General features: G+C 40.3%; 2 protein-coding genes across 10 annotated transcripts in view; one reads left to right on the top strand and one right to left on the bottom strand.

The window, feature by feature from the left end:
• KCNIP1 (potassium voltage-gated channel interacting protein 1) overlaps positions 1-19694 on the bottom strand; it is a 573342-nt gene that overhangs the window by 438658 nt on the left and 114990 nt on the right. The gene's annotated exons all lie outside the window — the stretch shown is intronic.
• On the top strand, positions 346-19601 carry KCNMB1 (potassium calcium-activated channel subfamily M regulatory beta subunit 1). 2 transcript variants are annotated; one of them, XM_081852188.1, is made up of 5 exons: positions 429-614; positions 4252-4349; positions 8477-8646; positions 11535-11730; positions 15982-19601. In XM_081852188.1, exons 3-5 carry the CDS (start codon positions 8510-8512, stop codon positions 16264-16266), a joined length of 618 nt encoding a protein of 205 aa, XP_081708314.1. In that variant the 5' UTR covers positions 429-614; positions 4252-4349; positions 8477-8509; the 3' UTR covers positions 16267-19601. The 2 variants fall into 2 exon arrangements, with proteins under 2 accessions (XP_081708315.1, XP_081708314.1); XM_081852189.1 differs by lacking the exon at positions 4252-4349 and having other exon boundaries at positions 346-614.

The raw sequence follows: 19694 nt of genomic DNA, 5'->3' as shown, positions 1-19694 counted from the left end.
GCAATGAAAGAAAAACTTTCTCTGGATCTAACAATTTCATATTCTGTTCTTTATTCAATCTTTATTACAGTACTCGGATTTATAGCAATGCATAATTAAACACAATTCTCATTACAATGATGCAAAATTATAACCAGGTTATGATTCTGCAGGAATATTTATTTTATACACACACCACACAAGATCTAACTTAAAATTCATGTTTGAAAATATATTTTCATTTAATGGAGGAAACCAATATACAATAATTTGACACAGGTACCCCCAAATAGGCATCTTTTAGAGATCTATTGTATTTAGTACAAATGAAAATAGGGCCCTAGGTTGGAGTTGTTCATAACACTGTGGGTCAGCTTAGAGTCTGCAGCAATTAATCTTGAAAAGACTGCACACTTCCATACCTTACCATTTATGGTAACAGAAATCTCATAATAAGTGAGCTAAGCTAAAAGTCCAGTCCCAGCAATCAGGGCAAGGAAGTTTTGTGTAATGTAGTTTTTTCAGCTGTGGATTTGCTGCTGCTTGATTGCTAATATGGAACAGACTCGGGATATGTCAAAAACATTATGAACACAAGACCTTCTGGGCAAAGACTTTACCAATTCCCTGCAATTGTAAGTAATATTTCAGAGAAGTTTGTTTACCTGTTTGCAATCCTTTGCTGTCGTTTTGGTGTGTGAGTGTTTTAACAGAACAATTCTAAATTTCCTGAAGCATCCCCACCCCATCTAGATAGCAAACACATTTCAGAAATATTGCAGACAGCAAAGGACAAAAAAATAAATAAATTTTTGAATAATGGACAAAAAAAGTCACAGGAGGAAATGTTTCACTGAATCCTTTGCTTATAAAAATTATATAGGGACCAGAAGAAAATAAAGTGAATAATATATGCTAAGATCTTGTGAACTGCACAGTGTGAAGGCATCATTGTGAGGGTCAGTGCTCTAGCTTCATCTAAATGAATATCCTTTGCTTCAGCAACAAATTTTTCTCAAGGAATTCAGTGAATTTGATATGCCCATTCCTAGTTTATTTTTTCTGTGGATTTGTAGTCATTAATTTTTGGTTAAGAATACTAAATGGAAAAAGCCCTTTCATGGCTGGGAATGAACCAAGAGCCACTTTAGAAGTTTGTTTGCGTTGTTTTGCTTTTCATTAAAAGACACATTTTTATTACATGTATCTTAGAGCTTTTGTGATAGAATGGGTTAAGAGATTAAATAAAGAAACCCAAAAAGTCACATGTGAATAATCCTGATAACATTTATTGCAGGAAATCATATCAAATTATAAAACAAAACAAAATAAAGCACTCAGTGGGAAAACTATGCAATACCAACCCCAAACAAGACAAACACAAAGAAAAGCCAAACCAGGAGGCAAAGAATAAAAGAAACAAAGTTTAAAAAAGCAGAAATGAAGTTTGCTGTCCTTCTTCAAAGTGTCTGAAAGTTACAAACACACCTTCATGGCTCCATGTTATTTTGTCTACAAAAGTAATTGTTGTGTCTGTTTACAGAGGCCCTGTGTTATTCTTCCCATCTTGTGTCACTTAAGATTTATTTCTAGGACAGCATCACCAGACAGCACCTACAAGGTAACAATTCACATAACAAATTTATGGAGGAGAACTCAAGGGAGTGTGTACTGAGCTTTGATTCAAATAGGTTACAGAAATAAATTATCCTTTATCCCTCATGTTATGACTGTAGGTCATGCAAAACTTTGCTGACTTGAAGATTGACATGGCTTGTGAAGTCCCCACATCCCCAACAATCTGCAGCCCTATGAGGCTGACTTGCAGAAATTCAAGTACCATATTTTTCGCTCTATAGGACGCACCGGCACATAGGATGCACCTAGTTTTTTGGGGGGGTGAAATAAAGGGGGGGGAATTATTTCCTCCCCCAGCCGCGGATATCTGCCCAAAGCGTGGGGCGCTCTGATTCAGCGCGCCCCGCGCTCCGGGCAGCAGGCTGCTATCCGCAGCCTAGGGAGCCCTGCGGGGCTCTCGCTCTCCACGCTTCAGCGAAAGCCTGCATTCGCCCCATAGGACACACACAGATTTCCCCTTCATTTTTGGAGGGGAAAAAGTGCGTCCTATAGGGCGAAAACTATGGTAGTTCTTGCCCTACAACCAGAGACTTCACTGAAAAGAACTACCACAGGAAATGGATTTCCTCTGGAGAAAAATAGAACTCTGTATCTAAAAGTTAAAATCCACCATAGAAGCTGAACCCGCAGGTCAAGCATAATATGAAGATTATCATGAGTAGCAGCAGAGTTCCATGATTACATACAACATGCATAAACAATAATTCCCAAACCCAGCAACATTCAGCAAGGCCACAAAAAGTTTAGGATTCAAAGTCTCTAGATGTAGCTTTGGAGCTTTTAGCATTGCTTCTTTTAACATTGCTTCAGCTGATTTACTAAAATACAAGCTTGTCTCTAAGTCAGAACTGAAATTACCCCAATGTACATTTAGGGTTTTCATCACAGACATTATTCTTTCATTGCTTTAAATTCCACATTGTATTCATATGCACAAACACAAAGCTTGGGAATGAGGTTCTATTTAAACTCTCTGTTGACATTTTAAATTCAATCAATTTATATAATTTTAACAACAAAAAGCGCCCCCCAGCAGCTGAGCAGAAAGTTAATTTGTAGGATTGCTAAACCATTTGTGTACGTGCACTAAACTTAGACACAGGAATGAGCAGACCATGAATTGTTCTGTCAGTATAAACTAGCAAAGTTAACAGAATGTATGCATACAAGGAAGAGCATGCAAACATGTGCTTTGGGTCTGGCTGCATGTGTCACGCATTACAAAACCAGTCTTTCATTTTGTTTTGTTCAGGAGCAGCTGTACTTGGAGGGGTGTTTGGAAGAGAACAACAGTGTATATTGGTGGGGAGGGGGAAATGCTCCATTATCAACCCAAGCCACTTTTCCACCTGCAGGGTCCTAAGGCTTGATGGGAGCAGTTGGGGGACCATTTGATGCAGAGACAAGCAGTGGTGACTGAGGGGTACATAACCCTTGTATTTCCTGGTGCTTCATCACCAAGGCCTGTGCTACCTCAGGACTTTCTGAGGCAGTTGCCTCAGGTGGCACTTCAGGAGGGGCAGCAGATTTGCATCTAGGTGCCATGCTTGCAGAAGTAAGGACCTCCTCCTCCTCCCTGAAAGTGAACTGGATTTTTGTCCAACACCTGAGATCATCTTCTGAGGCCCTTCTTTGTGTGCCTTCTCCACAAGAGTTCTGGAGGGTGACACCTGGCACCGTCATTATATACCTTTAGGCACCAGGCAAAAACGTTCCTCTTTAAAGAGGCCTTTGGCTGATTCACATCCAATGCCCTTTTAAAATGGGGGTTATTGGTTTGTTTCTATTTCTATTTTGATTATGTGTTTTGTAGTTTTATATTGTGATTTTATCCTGTAAACCACCCTGAGACCTGTGGGTATAGGGCTGTATCCAAATTCAAGAAATAATGATGATGATGATGATGATGATGATGATGAATGTAGCAGTGTAGGTATTTCTCTCCCCCCCCCCCACTCTAGTATTTCCCACTATGTGGACATCCTGATATGGTGATTCTAAAGTCAGGCTTAGGGCATCCTCCCAGTGTTCAGACTCATCACTCTCTTCCTGCACTGCTTTAATTTTCTGTCTCTGAGTTTCCTTGACGGGGTTTGAAAATCAGTTGGGTTTAACTCTAGAAGGTTCAACTTAGATTTTAAACTTTGCATATTTTATTGTTGTAAGCCACTTGCTAATATAGATGGTGAAAAGCCCTGTATACATTTAAATAAATAAATAAATCAGAAGACAGAGTTGGATAAATATCCATAAAAGTGGGATTAGGCCTACATGGGTGGTTTAAGGTAAGGTGACCATATTGCAGAACTGGAAAGGACTTTAAGGTCCACAACCAGGGATGTTGGGGTGGTGTGGCTGTGGCTTCCAGGATCTGGTGAGCTCACACAGAAGCATTCCTTGGATTCTGCTAACTGAGGTGGCTGCCTCAATCTGCTTCCTGGACAGGATGGCCCTGTCTATAACTATGCATAACTAACACCACATGACCCCATACACCTTCTAAACCTGTTTGGGGGGTCCCCAAACTTCCTGAGTAGATTGAGGGGGCACCAGGGGGCACAGGAAGAAGAAATGAATACAAAATCTATTATTTTCCCTTCTTATTTCATATCCTCTTTATTCCCCTCCTCACAGGCCCAACAGAGAACATCTGCCTTACAATGTCATTCTAAAGGACTTGCATCTACATGGTTATAGGAATGTCCATCACTGCTCAAAACCTTAGTAATCAGGTATGGCGGCTCATGTCTTTTTCAAGATGATGACTGGTTCTTGAAAATACCGAGGGACTGTGTCTGAATCGCAATGAATTCCTTCCCTTCAAACTTTCTCTTCTGCTAGGTCAACTTTGCAAAACTCAACACTTCACAGTTAATGAAGCTGCTGAATGCTGCGATTAAAAATATTTTGCTTCTAGATAAAACTAACCCAGTCCCTAGAAAGATGGAAAGTTTTGTTACCCTGAGAACAGTCAACATTATCTCAACATTTCTAGCTTTTTCTGCTAACCTAGAAGTACAATGCACCAGAAAAAGAAAGTGTTCGTACTTATCTCTTCGAGTAGCAAAACTCATGTGAGCTTTAGAGAGACATGATCTTGTTAAGGCATTGTATACTAATTTCTAAGCAATCTTGAAATGATGGAATAATACCACATGAGACAACAATATATCACTGAACCATTTCAAAGATCTATGATATTTAAACCAAAATGCATGGGATCTTCCTAGGACTGCTTTCATAACTCTCTCTCTCTCTCCCACACACACACACACAAATCTAAAACTTGAGAACAATAAAAAAGCATATTGTGGCAGATACAGCATTGGTAGCAATAAAGAAATACCCAATTTTAACAACTAAAAGCCTAGTAAAGCATTTTAAAGGCCTTGGCCTGGCACCAGCAGTGTTGCGTCATTTGCCCGCACATGCGTGCCGAACAGGGGTGGGGGTTGGAGGTGTGAAGAGAATCCACTGAGCCTGCCCAGTCCTCACGGCTAATGCCGCCAGGTGGGCGCACACAGGGTACAGGGGATTCACGGAGCCTGTGCACCAGCCCAGCCCTCACTACTCGAGCCATGCGGGACCATATTGTACCTCCTGCCTGCTCATGCAGGGAGGAGCCTGGCCTGCTCATGCAGCTCTTGGCAGGCAAATCTGTGAGTGGGTTGGGGATGTGGCAACGAGACCAGGCTGGGCTCTGGAGCCCAGAGATCCTTGGCAGCAGGCAGGGTGAAATGGGGATCCCTGTGTGGGGGCACCTAGTTCATGCCCCCAGAAACGGTGCACCCAGGGCCACAGTCCCGCACACACCCATGCTACACCCCTGCCTGGCACCAAAAAGATATCAGTGTTCATATTAGGTGAGCCTCACAGGGAAAAGAAATCCATAAATAAGTCACCAGCACTGAGTAAGCCTTCTGATGACGATAATCTCTGTACATGAGCAGGTTTCCCTTGCAGAACTTTTGTTCCTAACTATGTACAGTGGTACCTTGGGTTAAGAACTTAATTCGTTCTGGACGTCCGTTCTTAACCTGAAATTGTTCTTAACCTGAGGTACCACTTTAGCTAATGGGGCCTCCTGTTGCAGCTGTGCGATTTCTGTTCTCATCCTGAAGCAAAGTTCTTAACCCGAGGTACTATTTCTGGGTTAGCGGAGTCTGTAACCTGAAGCGTCTGTAACCTGAAGCGTCTGTAACCCGAGGTACCACTGTAAACTAGAGCTTTAAGAAGGTAGCACCACCAGCACTTTGAGATAAGTTCAGAAATAGTCTGGTCACCAATGTGGTGGTGGTGGTTGATAATGGAAGAAGATTGGAAGAAATTTAAAATCTTTTTACAGAAACACTGTAAAATTATTGAATGTTAATGACGTCAGAATGAAATGAAGTGGTTCTAGTAATAAGGCAAAATAAGAATATGCAAGAAGGGATTGATATTAGATGAAAATTCGAAGTTAGAATATGTGAGGATAAATAATTAAGGGTAAATTAAGAGGGTATGAATTTGCTGAACAAATTTTTAAATGGAATACAAAAAAGGGAGGTGTGAGGAAGTCACGAAAATAAGTAAATGATTGTAAGATTTCATAAAGAGGGATTTTTAGTTTTTATCTTATCTTTTTTCTTTTTCTTTTTCTGTTAAATTTGGGGGGGGTTGTATTTTTCCTTTGTGTGTTATTATTCTGTAACTCTTTTTTGTTAAAAATCTAATAAATATTATTTAAAAAAAAGATAATGTATAATTAGGTAAAGGGGCCCCTGGCCATTAGGTCCAGTCGTGGCCGACTCTGGGGTTGCGGCGCTCATCTCACTTTATTGGCCGAGGGAGCCGGCATACAGCTTCCGGGTCATGTGGCCAGCATGACTAAGCCGCTTCTGGCGAACCAGAGCAGCACATGGAAACGCCGTTTACCTTCCCGCCGGAGCGGTACCTATTTATCTACTTGCACTTTGATGTGCTTTCGAACTGCTAGGTTGGCAGGAGCAGGGACCGAGCAACGGGAGCTCACCCTGTTGCGGGGATTCGAACCGCTGACCTTCTGATCAGCAAGCTCTAGGCTCTGTGGTTTAACTCACAGCGCCACCTGCTTAATCCCTTAATCCAGGCATAGGCAAACTCCAGCCCTCCAGATGTTTGGGACTACAATTCCCATCATCCCTGACCACTGGTCCTGTTAGTTAGGGATGATGGGAGCTGTAGTCCCAAACAGCTGGAGGGCCGGAGTTTGCCTATGCCTGCCTTAATCCCTGTCAAAAAAAACCATTGAAGCTGCATTTTGAACTAGCTGAAGTTTTCAAAAGAATGTTCAAAGGCAGCCCAGTTTGCAGAAAAGCACTAAAGGCTGCTCCATGCAGCAGCAGGCTGGAGTTGAAAGCTTTCCCCATTTCATCAAAGCAACTCATTTGACAGAGAGAGCAGCTGCACCAAGACACAAGTGGCTGTCTTCCCTCATAAAACAATAGGGGAGAGAGGTCACATCTCTCTCTCCTTATCCCTTTACTGCTTTAGAGGAAATACCAAAACTTTCCTTTTATGCCACCACCTTCCTTTGCCAAAGTGGAGGAGGCAATGACAGAGACACCGGGAATCATTTATGGTAGAAGTATTAATGCAGAACTTACCCCACATCCAAATCCAAAAGTAGAGCACTCAGTTACTATGCCTGGAGCTGGCACAAGCAAGATATAACCCAAGAGAGGTGCCAGTATGTATTATTCCTATGGCTGTAATGGAAATTATACAACTGCTTCTGTTGGCTGGATGTATTTTGTCTAACTCTGTTCACAGCAGGTTTAAATGACATGGTAGTTAATGCATTAGAGGCTGCTGGCAGATTCTCTGCACAAGTATACCCATCATAGCTATAAATAGCTTTAGTGCTTAGATGACACTGAGACACTGAAAAGGCTTAGTTCAAGTGAAAAAAATCAAGCCCTAGGTGAATCACAATGAACCATGTTACCCCAATCAACACCACATGCATCAAGTAAATGCCCATTAAGAATAGATATCCCTTTGTTCATAGGGCCAGCCTAGAAAACAAATGTGTGAATGCAGTTAACATACCTGGAGGTTTTTGTTTGGGGGGGGGGGTGTCATGTTAGGAGAAGCTTGAGGAGCTGCAGGACAATGGGAGTGGAAAGCAAAGAAGTTGACTCTTTCACTCCATGCCAAAGTCCCAACAAAAATCACAGAAGCTGCAACTTGCCTTTCAAGGGAGAGTTGTTTAGATATATTTATTGGAACTGATGGGAACTTCCCTTGAAATGCTTTAAAAACATGACAAGCAATTAATATCACATCCATTTTGGCCCACAGGTGCAGGTGAACACTGAAAATGAGTCATTTTCACCTGCACTTTCTAATTCTAGCAGTGTTGAATCAAGCACGCTAAAGTAACAGTATACAAGCCCCATGAAGCAGCCAATGAATGAGATGTGAACCACTGACCACTACAACAAATAAAAAGACAACATGCATCTGTCCCTGATATGCCTGCTGCATCCACAAACAAAGCATACCAGACCAGCTTTGTATGTGCAGTAAAACTCCAAAATTAACCAAACAGTATGTGACAGGCAATTAAGTCACACACAAACATAGATAATATGAGTATCTGAAATTTGGATTTTAATATTATCCCTGAATGTGCAAAATTCATTCAGTGAATTGCTTTCCACATGCTACTGGGTTTATTTTGGAGTTTTGCTTCTCAGAAAATAAGTATGCGTAGATTTTTTTAAAAAACCACCAATTATCCAAGCTTTGCAAGATGAGGATGAGTTCTTGAGTATGTTGAACCACCACAATGGTAAAACTGATTGCTTCTGTTATTTATTTTATTTTTACACAGAGATAAAGGCCACAGAATCCATCACCATAAATCATGTTGGGGAAAAAGCCGGTGACAGCACAGAAACGAGGGGAGACCAGAGCACTCTGCCTGGGCTTGGGAATGGTAGCATGCTCAGTGATAATGTATTTCTTTATCGGAATCACCATTGTACCCTTATACAATAAAAGGTAACTGGACTTCTTGAGCAGGCATGTATGTGGTTTCCTCCTTCAGCATTCGGGACTATCCCAACATGTGGAATGCATTCTGGGTCTCAGTGTCACAGCCTGGTCCAGTCCATTTGGAATATTAAATTTTATGATCTAGGCCTGATTTAAACATTGACAGTAATAAAATTTGCAATCTTGAAGATTGAGCCAGTGTTTCTCTCCACGTGAAACAATGTATGTTGTGTGTGGAACATGCCACACAAAGACGAGCACTTTGCAATTTCCATTATTCTTTCCTCTGAAACTGAGGAAGAGAAACCACACAAACATGTTTCAAAATGTCCATATCACACACTTCTTATTGCGGAAGCGAACAATGTGTTCCCCACAACTGCATGGCTGGCTGAATTAAGTACATCAGACTAACCATAGATAATTCTGGACATTAATGTGTTCTAAGAACTGAAATTCTATTTCACTTAGGAAGCACTTAAGGCAGGATGTTCATTAACTATCCATTCATAACAGACCTTCATTGCTAAATATGCCTAATCAAATTTCTGTCTACAGAGAAGTTAACTTGGAATTGCTTAAATGGCAGGCGCTTTAGCTTCTGGAGCAAGGAAATATGCTTATCCTTGCTGTCATGGCTCAGATCAGAACCGTCATGGTGTTCCCTATTGTGACAGTGATAACGTTTCAAGCTGGCCACAGTTAACTAACAAATAGTGGGCACAGCCAGTGAGGTGAACTGTGCATATTTTGAGAAAGGAATTAGCTTATCTTAAATTTACCCTGGCACTGTCATTTCATATACCATGCACACCCACCCTCTTTTTCAAACAGTAAAGCTATTTGTGCAAATTCCACCAGAACTTAGAGTAGCATCTGTTTTGGGGAGGTAAGGGAATACTGCTATAATAAAAACTTTATTTAATAACAGCCAGATTTTAGGAGGGGAGGGTAGAGGAGACTAATACCAGAAACCAAACAATCAGGGATGAATGTATGTATATTCAATTTTTCCAACTCTGCCAGTAACATATGGTTATAAAAAGGCAAGTTGGGATGCAAGTGATGTTGTGGTATACACCACTGAGCCTCTTGGGCTTGCTGATCAGAAGGTTGGCAGTTCGAATCCACAGGCACACCAGTGCAAGTAGATAAATAGGTACCGCTGCAACAGGAAGGTATATGGTGTTTCTGTGCGCTCTGGCAGTCATCAAGGTGTCCAGAAGCAGTTTAGTCATGCTGGCCACATGACCTGGAAAGCTGTCTGTGGACAAACTCAGGCTCCCTCAGCCTGCAAAGTGAGATGAGCGCTGCACCCCATAGTCGCCGTTCATTGGACTTAACTGTCTGGGGGTCCTTTACCTTTACCTTTGTTTTAGCAAAAGGCAGCAAAGAAATGTGCAGCAACCACATTTGTTAAGGGGTATTTCCTCCCCATACTCTTTTCTCAATGCCTACCCACAAGCCCCAAGATAACCCCTTGCATTTGCACCTTGACAAACCTTTGCATCCTCTATGTATGTGAGGCGTATGTACGTGAGGTGTAGCTAGTAGCATTTTCATTGTTCAGCTAGAGACACACCTCTTTACCTTGGGCTCTTGACAGTTAAGGTGTTTCATTTTCTGGGACCCATCTTTTTGACTGAATTTATATTCTGTTCCACCTGGAACAGTTTTATGTATATTCTCATTGTAATGGTTTTATTTGTTTTCTAATTGTATATTCTATTGCTGCAACCTGCCCTGGAGCCATATAGTGAAGGCCAGACAAGAAACCTTATTTAAATAAATAAATAAATGTAAGATATAGACTACTCCCAGTTTGTTATCAGTTGACAACAGTCATATATAGAATTGAGGGTGCAAAGGTTCATTAACAGGCACCTGAATATCATACACCACAATTTACACACTGCTGTAACACAGTTGTAAATTGAACCTCGTCTCAAAAGTAGTTGTATTGAATGAAGATAATTTCTATATTTCAAAATATAATTTATTAGATAAATCAGTGGTTCACAAAGGGTGTGGTGCGCTATACTGGTGTGGCAGGAGAGGATGGCAAGTGAGGCGGGAAGATTCAAGGACAATATAAAAAAAAAGAAATATTATAGTAGCAAAATAATATTTTTTTATATACAGCCATGCCTCTCTTCAAGAGCATTGGCTACTCTTCTACAGTCCTCCATGGCATATTATTGTGAACAGGGATTTTCAACTCTGACAAATATGAAAGAACAGAAAAGAAGAAAGACTTCTTTGTGTTTATGAGAATATGAGATTTTGTCTCAAATTAGACCTAATATAAATAAGATTGCCCGGCAAAAGCAAGCTCACCTGTCTCACTGAGTTTGTATACATACTTAAGATACATATTTAAAATGCCTGTTTATAATTATGTTTTGGTAATGATCCATGTTCTCATGCAGCTGCATTGTTTTATATTTTCTGGATGTCCCATGATCATATTATAAAGTTGCTGTGTTCTATGTTATAAATCAAGCACTGCTAGAAGTTGTTTATTTTCCCCCAATGTATTTCTTATCAATTAAAAATTCAGTGTAGCATGAGCAAATTTTTATTCTGAAACTGTGGCCCAGAGAAAAAAAGCTTGATAATCACTGAGAAAAATGTCTAAATTACATACTTTGCCATAGAATTCATCAACACAATTCATTAAACTTCAGTTTCTTAACAATACTGCTTGCTGCATAATTTGAAAAAGTGACATTTTAAAATATTTGCCGGAGTTCAGCCTGAAATGCTATGGAAATAAATGAAGTAGTTGAATATTTAAGTAGTACTGGGCTGAAGTACATGGCTATAACTCTGGAAAGCTGTGATATGTGGTACTGCATTTAAAAGCAGGAGGGGGGTCTTATTTGTTTTTACAGTGTCTGGACCAATAAAGGTATATGCGAACTGAAAAATGCCAGCATCAAGGAACAGCAGCACTGTTTATTCAATGATGGCTCCAGTGATGAAAATAAGTTTCAATATCCTTGTCTGGACATCATGGTCAATTTGACACCTGTCGGGCAAGTGGTAAAGCTTTATCACCAGGAGGAGACCGTGTTCAGAAACCCCAAGGTTTGAGTTATATTCATAAGAAATCTTGATACTAAATCTACATACCAATGTCAAAATCCAGATATTCTCCAATGCACATATAGATAACATAAGCATAATGCCATTGCTCCTGGTCACACAGAAGTAAAAGATTTCCCCAAGGAAATCTGACTCTGATACAGTTTCCTAACCCTGAGCCAGGTGACGCTAGATGTGAGATGTAAACAGATTCAAACAAAAATTTATCTATCCCTGCTTCCGCAGGCAAAAAGTAGCATTTTGGCCAAGAGCCTCTCTTCTAGCACATTATACAATCCTTTAATTATGCAGAATTTATAAACTATGGTCAGGGATGGCAAAATCTGCCATATCCCAAGGCTACGCTGGACAATCCACATGCATTACTTGCTCACTCAATGTGTGTGTGTGTGTGTGTGTGTGTGTGTGTGTGTAGCCTAAATGACAATTGTGCTGATTCTGAAGATATGTGGCCAGTACGTTTTTTCTTTAAAAAAAAATGTTTAGAGGTACTCTCATTTTGACTCAAGAAAATCACCATTTTATAGTTCAAATCAGAAAAATAAATACAGTAAATGGACAAAAGTACAAAGATTCACAAAATGTTTAGGGGTATGCGTACCTCTGCGTCTCCCCCAGAAAAAAAGCACTGTATGTGGCCAATACATGGGCCCAGAGGCTTTTAAACATTACATTGGCTGCATGGATTGCCTGCATGCTTCTGGCCATAGCCACTATTATAGGGATGAGAGAGAAATTCTCTGCAGTTCACATTTAAAGGTGAACCTACCTAATTTGCATTTTCAGAAATAAAAGATAATCCGAAAAACAGCCATCTTTAAAAAATTGTACTTTTCCAAAATTCGCAGTGCATTTCTCCAGCCAAGTAATGTACACAAAATACTAGGGTATAGTGACCATTAAATGCATATATTACTGAAAGCAACTTACAAAAAATGCATTATTTAGGGCAAATTGCATACATTTTTTTAAATTGTACTGTAAATTACTTTGAGATATCTCATAGCACACAATTCATAAAATAGCAGTGCAAACATGTATATCTTAACAAAAATTCTCATTAGAGGACTGCTAAATTGTCATGAGGACTTAAATTGCAAACTGATGCTGAAAAACAGAGATATGATCTTAAGCCTGCAAAGATGAGAAACAGATAAATGGAAATTGATAGATTTGCCCATTAGGACCCCTGGGTCAGATTTGTCTCCAGCTTGGGAAGTTTCATATTCCTGAATGCTTTCACTTGGAATGGAAATCAAATATCAGAATCAATCTGCAGTTCTTGCAGAGGTATTGGTCTAAAATTCAACAAGACATTCAAAAAATACTAAAATAACAACAACCACCATTTAAAAACATTTTGGCTTTTTGTAATTGTGCAGTGAATGTTTAAATAATTCATTCACACATGAATTATGGATAATTAAAAACACATATCTGACCCATATCAGAAAAAAACCTGATATAACTCCTAAATCATAGGACCTAAGAAGCAGAGTGGGGGGGGGTATTTTTTGCTCTTAAAAACAAAGCATTACTGACATTCTAAAACTCACAATTCCTTTTGGAATCAAATGGAGCCCATCTGAAAGGTTCTCACAGTGTCAGAATAGCAAAGCAAAACTGAAGAAAATTGCTCATTCCTACAATATATCCAAACAACTTCAGTTTGAGTCATATAAGAGAAGCCATAAAACCTTTTCCAAATAGGGAATTACTATTTTAAACAGAATTATTTTGTACATTCACTTGTTTGTTTTTAGCTGCATTTGTTATTAGTTTCAGTGTCTTACAGTAATTCATAGTCTAGCAGGAAATAATCCTATTTACATTGCATATCTAAAATTCCCTAGACAAATTAACAATATGGGAAATTTCCCTAATGGAAAGCTCAACTTGTGCTTCAAGGCCATCAATAGTTGCTCACGTATTTTGTCTCAGGCACACAAGGACTTTTAGAAAGAAATATGATTGCACAGAAATACTTGCTCATATTAGAATTACATCTTTGAAGTAAGTGATTTATAGTTCTCTATTACATTGTTGGTGCTGTTGGTTCTACTTTTCAGTTTAACATACAGGAGAGAGCTTTTTTAAATATATACATAAAATAAAATGCTACAGTGAGTAGTTAATTGATCTTAAATTGTGCGGCTAAACTAGAAGTGCTATATATTTCTCCATTTCTAATATATAATCAAGAAAAATTAGATAAATTGTAAATTTCTTATTATAATAAAATTTCTGATTGTCTTACACAAGGAAACAGGTTTGCTCCAACTGTCAAAAGTTTCATAATTCTGGACATCCTTCCTCCCCTTCTATGTGACTGAGCTCTGTTAGTAGGGATGGGTAACATGGAAGGGCAGTGCCACAGAGCTACTGTCCCAACAGCAGGGCAATGGTGAGGTTAGGTCTATGGGAGAACTATCCAGGTAAGCAGCAGTGATGCCACTCTCAGTAGGGTGGCCTATGCCAACACCCACCCATACTGGTTACTCTTGTTACTCTTGTCATTTATTTTGTATTTCCCCCCAAGTCCTCAAAACATTTCACAAGGATTTAATAATCCTTACAATAGCGCTGAAATGTAGGCCATTGTTATAACTCCCAGCAGATCATTCTGTTCTCAGATACTCTGTATTAGACATCAATAAAGGGGTAAATTCTGTGTATTTAACTATGGTGAAATACTGAAAGTGCAATCCAGAGAGTCCTTGATACATTTTTGCACTACAAAATGTGGTGGTTATGATTCTCAGTGACACCTTCTTTCACACACCTATCCTAAAGGCATCACTGGCTGCCTTTGATGTCAAGCAGAGTTAAGTTTTTGTTGCTACCTTATAAGGCACTGAACAGTTTAGGACCAGGTTGTCCAAGAGAGCAGCTCCTTCCATAGAATCCAGCCCATTGCCTGAGATCAGGGGACACCAACCCTACTGTAGTGTGCCTGGTAGTGATTTGTCTGGTGGTGACTTAGGGGAAGGTCTTCTCCACACTAGCACCTTCCTATAGTAGGTGCTGTGCTGGCTGGGTAAAACATAGTAAAGGTAAAGGTACCCCTGCCTGTATGGGCCAGTCTTGACAGACTCTAAGGTTGTGCGCTCATCTCACTCTATAGGCCGGGAGCCAGCGCTGTCCGCAGACACTTCCGGGTCACGTGGCCAGCGTGACAAGCTGCATCTGGCGAGCCAGCGCAGCACACAGAATGCCGTTTACCTTCCCGCTGGTAAGCGGTCCCTATTTATCTACTTGCACCCGGGGGTGCTTTCGAACTACTAGGTTGGCAGGCGCTGGGACCAAACGACGGGAGCGCACCCCGCCGCGGGGATTCGAACCGCCGACCATGCGATCGGCAAGTCCTAGGCACTGAGGTTTTACCCACAGCGCCACCTGCGTCCCTGGGGAAACATAAACATACTTATTGGCAAATTCCATCCCCATAGCTATTCCTGCCCACCCAATTGCCATAGGAACCAATAATCCATTTGGGAGTGACTCCTGAAATTAGTCCTCAGATTGCTTGAGTTCTTCCACTTCGTTTCAAAAGAGCTTAGGTAAAATTCTGAGGGAAGCTTTTGGAAGTTCACCTCTCTCTATACAAAAGTAATGATAATACATATATTAATGATCTAGTTCACAGCTGGCACTTATTGCCAGAAAGCCTGGAAACGATGCCTTATGAGGAACGGCTAAGGGAGCTGGGCATGTTTAGCCTGGAGAAGAGGAGGTTAAGGGGTGATATGATAGCCATGTTCAAATATATAAAAGGATGTCACATAGAGGAGGGAGAAAGGTTGTTTTCTGCTGCTCCAGAGAAGCGGACACGGAGCAATGGTTCCAAACTACAAGAAAAAAGATTCCACCTAAACATTAGGAAGAACTTCCTGACAGTAAGAGCTGTTCGACAGTGGAATTTGCTGCCAAGGAGTGTGGTGGAGTCTCCTTCTTTGGAGGTCTTTAAGCAGAGGCTTGACAACCATATGTCAGGAGTGCTCTGGTGGTGTTTCCTGCTTGGCAGGGGGTTGGACTCGATGGCCCTTGTGGTCTCTTCCAACTCTATGATTCTATGATTGGTAAGCATACTGCTTTTCTAATATTGGTAAGCATACTGGTAATATTGGTGAGCATATTGGTAATATTGATTCTAATATTGGTAAGCATACTGCTTTTCCTGTTACTGAGTAATTATGATTAACTGGTTTCCTGGGGTTTGTTTTGTTTCTGCAGTGCTCCTACATCCCCCCGACTCTGAAGAATTATACTGCAGTGCAAGAGAATGTAGAAAAAGTAAGACAAAATTTCACAGAAGCCAAGGTGTTTTATTGTTATTATGACCCATCAGGACAAGAAGCCACGGTCCTTTTAGACAGACAATATCTTCCAGAGTTCCTTTTGTTCACTTTTGTCTGGCCAAGTCTAATGTTGATTGGTGGAGTCCTGATTATTGTCCTGGTGAAAATAAGTCAGTATTTTTCTATACTCTTAGCTCCACAGTACAGAACAGGTATATAGAATGTCCCAATGTTTGCCTGTATCATACTTTCACATCTATATCCAAGACAAGCTGTGAACAATTTCTGAAGTTTATTCACTGCGAAGTAGCAAGGCAGGAAGCTTAAAGGAGACACGGATAAGATTCAGAGCTGGAAGCCATCCATATGAGACACATTACTGTACTGCTTTTGATCAGATAAAACTTGCGGAGTCAGCTTTTGTTTATATTTCAAGTTCTGAATTGTTCCATGATCAGAAAGCTGGGCAAGGAAATTGGCTATATTCTCACATACACTACTGTTGAAACTCTGGGTACACAGAACATTTTACAGATTGAAAACACCAGTTATTCTGGGCCAACTTAGCACAGACCTCCATGTAAGCATAGGCACGAGTCCTTCATTGTACACTAGATTTTAAAATTAATTAATATGACAAAAAGAAAGAAAGAAGCTATTTAACATAATGTGGAAAATGGAAGAACATTCATGTCCTGCCATCTGCTCCTCCTCCCCAAAGAAACCCAAATGAATGTTATATTGTCAGGATGCGACATTTGCAACCGAAATTATTCAACACCCATTGCAAATCAGGTTTATTATCAAAATTTACAGATTTTCACCCCCAAAAAAATTCAGCAATGAAGATTTTTGCAATGATCAAATCAAACAAAAGTCATTGAAATAGCGCAGCACAATGGATGCTACGAGTGATTTCCCCAAATTCAGCTGAAATTGCAACTTCACCAGCTTTGAAAGCAAGCGCTACAAGCAACTCAATGTACTGGTAAATTACCACAATGCACTGTTGCAGCTGTTGTCATTACCTGTGCATTAAGCTAATGTTTAAAGCTTCATTGCTCACTGAAGTGTTCATGTGCTACCTAAATCCATAACAAGCATATACATGGAGCCCTCTTAATAGCACAGTCTGAGTACCAGGCCAAAGGCAACCTTGGCAAAGACATAATGGAGAGCAAGGCTATTAGTGGGGGACTCTTCCAGCATTACTGGGAAATCCTTATTTTTCCAGGGTTTCAGATCATACAGTCATGGTTGGTTGATAGGCATCCATCTGTCTCAGAAGACAGTGGAAGAGTACACCTTTGGAGGTGAAGTCAAACTTTTGGAGACTTACAGCACCTGCTATGACTGTACTGACTGAAATGGAAGATACCCATTTTGTGCAGTTGGGGAAGATGAAGGCCTCTGGTTTGCTGCTGCAGATGCACCATGGTGTTTCTTCTTTCTGTGTTCCTCCCAGCAGTCATTCCTTCTCTGGTCACTGCTGTGGATACATGACCTGACTGTCTCCTGGCACTGCAGCCATATGCAAGGGATTCCCACACAGGAGGGTTAATGTTGCCAGCCTTCGTGTCACATTTGCAGACAACTTTGAAACACAGAGCTGGTCTACCAAAGGTCCAGGTGCCTGAAACCAGCTCCCCATAATGCATGCCCTTGAAGATCTTCCATTCTGTGGACATTAGCCAGCTAGCACAGATTTTGCTGATACAGGAGTGCAAACATGCTGGGAATGTGGGCTTGGGAGAGCACATCTTTGTTTGAGATTCTTTCCTGCCATGTAAAGCCCCAAATCTCCCTCACACAGTGCTTATGGGAGTCATTGAGGTGTTACTCCTGGTGGGTGTAAGTTATCCACGTCTCAGTTCCGTAGAGCATTGTGCTCAACACACAGGTCTTGTAGCCCTTTATCTTGGTATTGGTTGTTAGCATTGCATTCTTCCGTAAGCTTTTGGAGAGGCTGATTCATATACACAAATATTCAACACAGCCAGAGAGCCATTTAATTCAATGTACATAGACTGGGGACAGGACCTGCAACCATACTGTGCAGGAGTGGAGTGAAGAATTTTTTTAAATGGCGAAATAATGTGAAAATGTGGAGAGCTGGACTTAATGAAAAATCAAGAGAAACAAAAATTGACATATTTACCCGTCCTTCACCATACCTCAGTGATAGAGCACATGAGGTGGTTGGTGGTTAGAGTAATTCAGATCTCAGTTTTAATTCTATAAGAAGGGTTTTTTTAAAGCAGCAAATACAGCACAACACACAATCCACACATGGATTCCCCCTATTACAAAAGACTTTCAAGTTTTCTAGCTTCAACCTATTATGATTAAGTGAATAAAATTAAAGAACAAAATTACAATCCACAAGGTGTCAAATACTTCTAGATTCACAGTTGCTGAATTAACTGGCTGTTCTTTAAGCAGTTGTGGGGGCTCTTAATAACCCTGGGCTCAACTACAGCTCAGGTATTTGATCTTCTTTTTGCTTGGCCCCACGCAGTGCCAAGAAAATTGCCTGTCATAGCACTGGCCTCTGCAGATGGAATTCTCTCTGTGTTTATTACTGCCTATTGAGCAATGCAAATCAAAACAGCACACCATTCATGTTTAGTTACACAGGTTAGTACTCATAATGCTTATGCAATTAGCATTTGGAAAGAAAGCTATAGCCTCAAAGGAGTTGCTGCTTTCCCCAAATATGATCAGAGCAACACCATCACCTCCCTGTTCCTCTAAGCAACTTACACTTCTGTGGTTTTATTTTGGTGTTTCACAGTTGAGTGCAAAAGGTGTCAAGAAACTGAAGAACATTATTTCACAGCTCCCATGTGTGTGGGGAAAAATCTGTACAATTAATGGTTAAAGCCAAATAAGGGGCCTGCTTCAAAAAGTGACAAATTTCACACCATTTCCTGCATGCAAGAGCTTCTCATGTAGAGAAAATACATGCATAGATTTATTGTATGCGACCACCATATATTATTTTAGTAATGTATGTAGTCAACCAAATAAAACCGTGTGATCATTACATACAGCAATACACACAGGTTCCACACCAATTCCTACATTTGTATGTATTTATTTTTGTTTAATGTCACCACTCATCTAAATAGATCTGGATGGAAATTCAGTCAGGTATTAAAACAGAAGTCTAAAATTGCTCTTCACTCCAATCTCCTCTGGGCGGTCAATGTAACCAAGGGATGAAGTGCCAAGGTGGCATATGATTTTTTTTAAATTATGAATGAAATTGATACTTTAAAAACAGATGAACAATGAAAACAGATTCATTGCAAATCACTAAACATATCTGCCTAATATAGAACTAGCATACCTCCCACCATTTATTAGATGGAAATTGGGACATGCTCACAGTGTCATACCAAGGTTCACAGCCCAAGCTGCCATTCTACAATTACATATTGGTTAAGACTAAGCTCTGTCTGCTGTATTCATCAACCCCGCAAGAACTTGCTCTGTACTCTTTTTAAAATCAGTGTGTTTTTCTCTTTTTATTAAAGATAACTATTTTTAAAATATAGCTGTCTTATAATCTGCTTTAAATAGTTGGAAATGAGCTTCATCAGCATGCGAAGTGGCAAGCAGTGAACCAGGTATATGGGCAGGCTG

This window comes from Podarcis erhardii (assembly GCF_964252035.2).
Source record: "Podarcis erhardii genome assembly, chromosome: 2".
NCBI lineage: Eukaryota > Metazoa > Chordata > Lepidosauria > Squamata > Lacertidae > Podarcis > Podarcis erhardii.
This window is presented reverse-complemented; position numbering and strand designations above follow the sequence as displayed.

Bases quoted from the DNA above. Each gene is read 5' to 3' on its own strand.
- KCNMB1 (XM_081852189.1), top strand. From the start codon at position 8,510: ATGTTGGGGAAAAAGCCGGTGACAGCACAGAAACGAGGGGAGACCAGA. The intron at 8,647-11,534 runs GTAACTGGACTT...TTGTTTTTACAG, and splicing joins GTACCCTTATACAATAAAAG to TGTCTGGACCAATAAAGGTA. The intron at 11,731-15,981 runs GTTTGAGTTATA...TTGTTTCTGCAG, and splicing joins CCGTGTTCAGAAACCCCAAG to TGCTCCTACATCCCCCCGAC.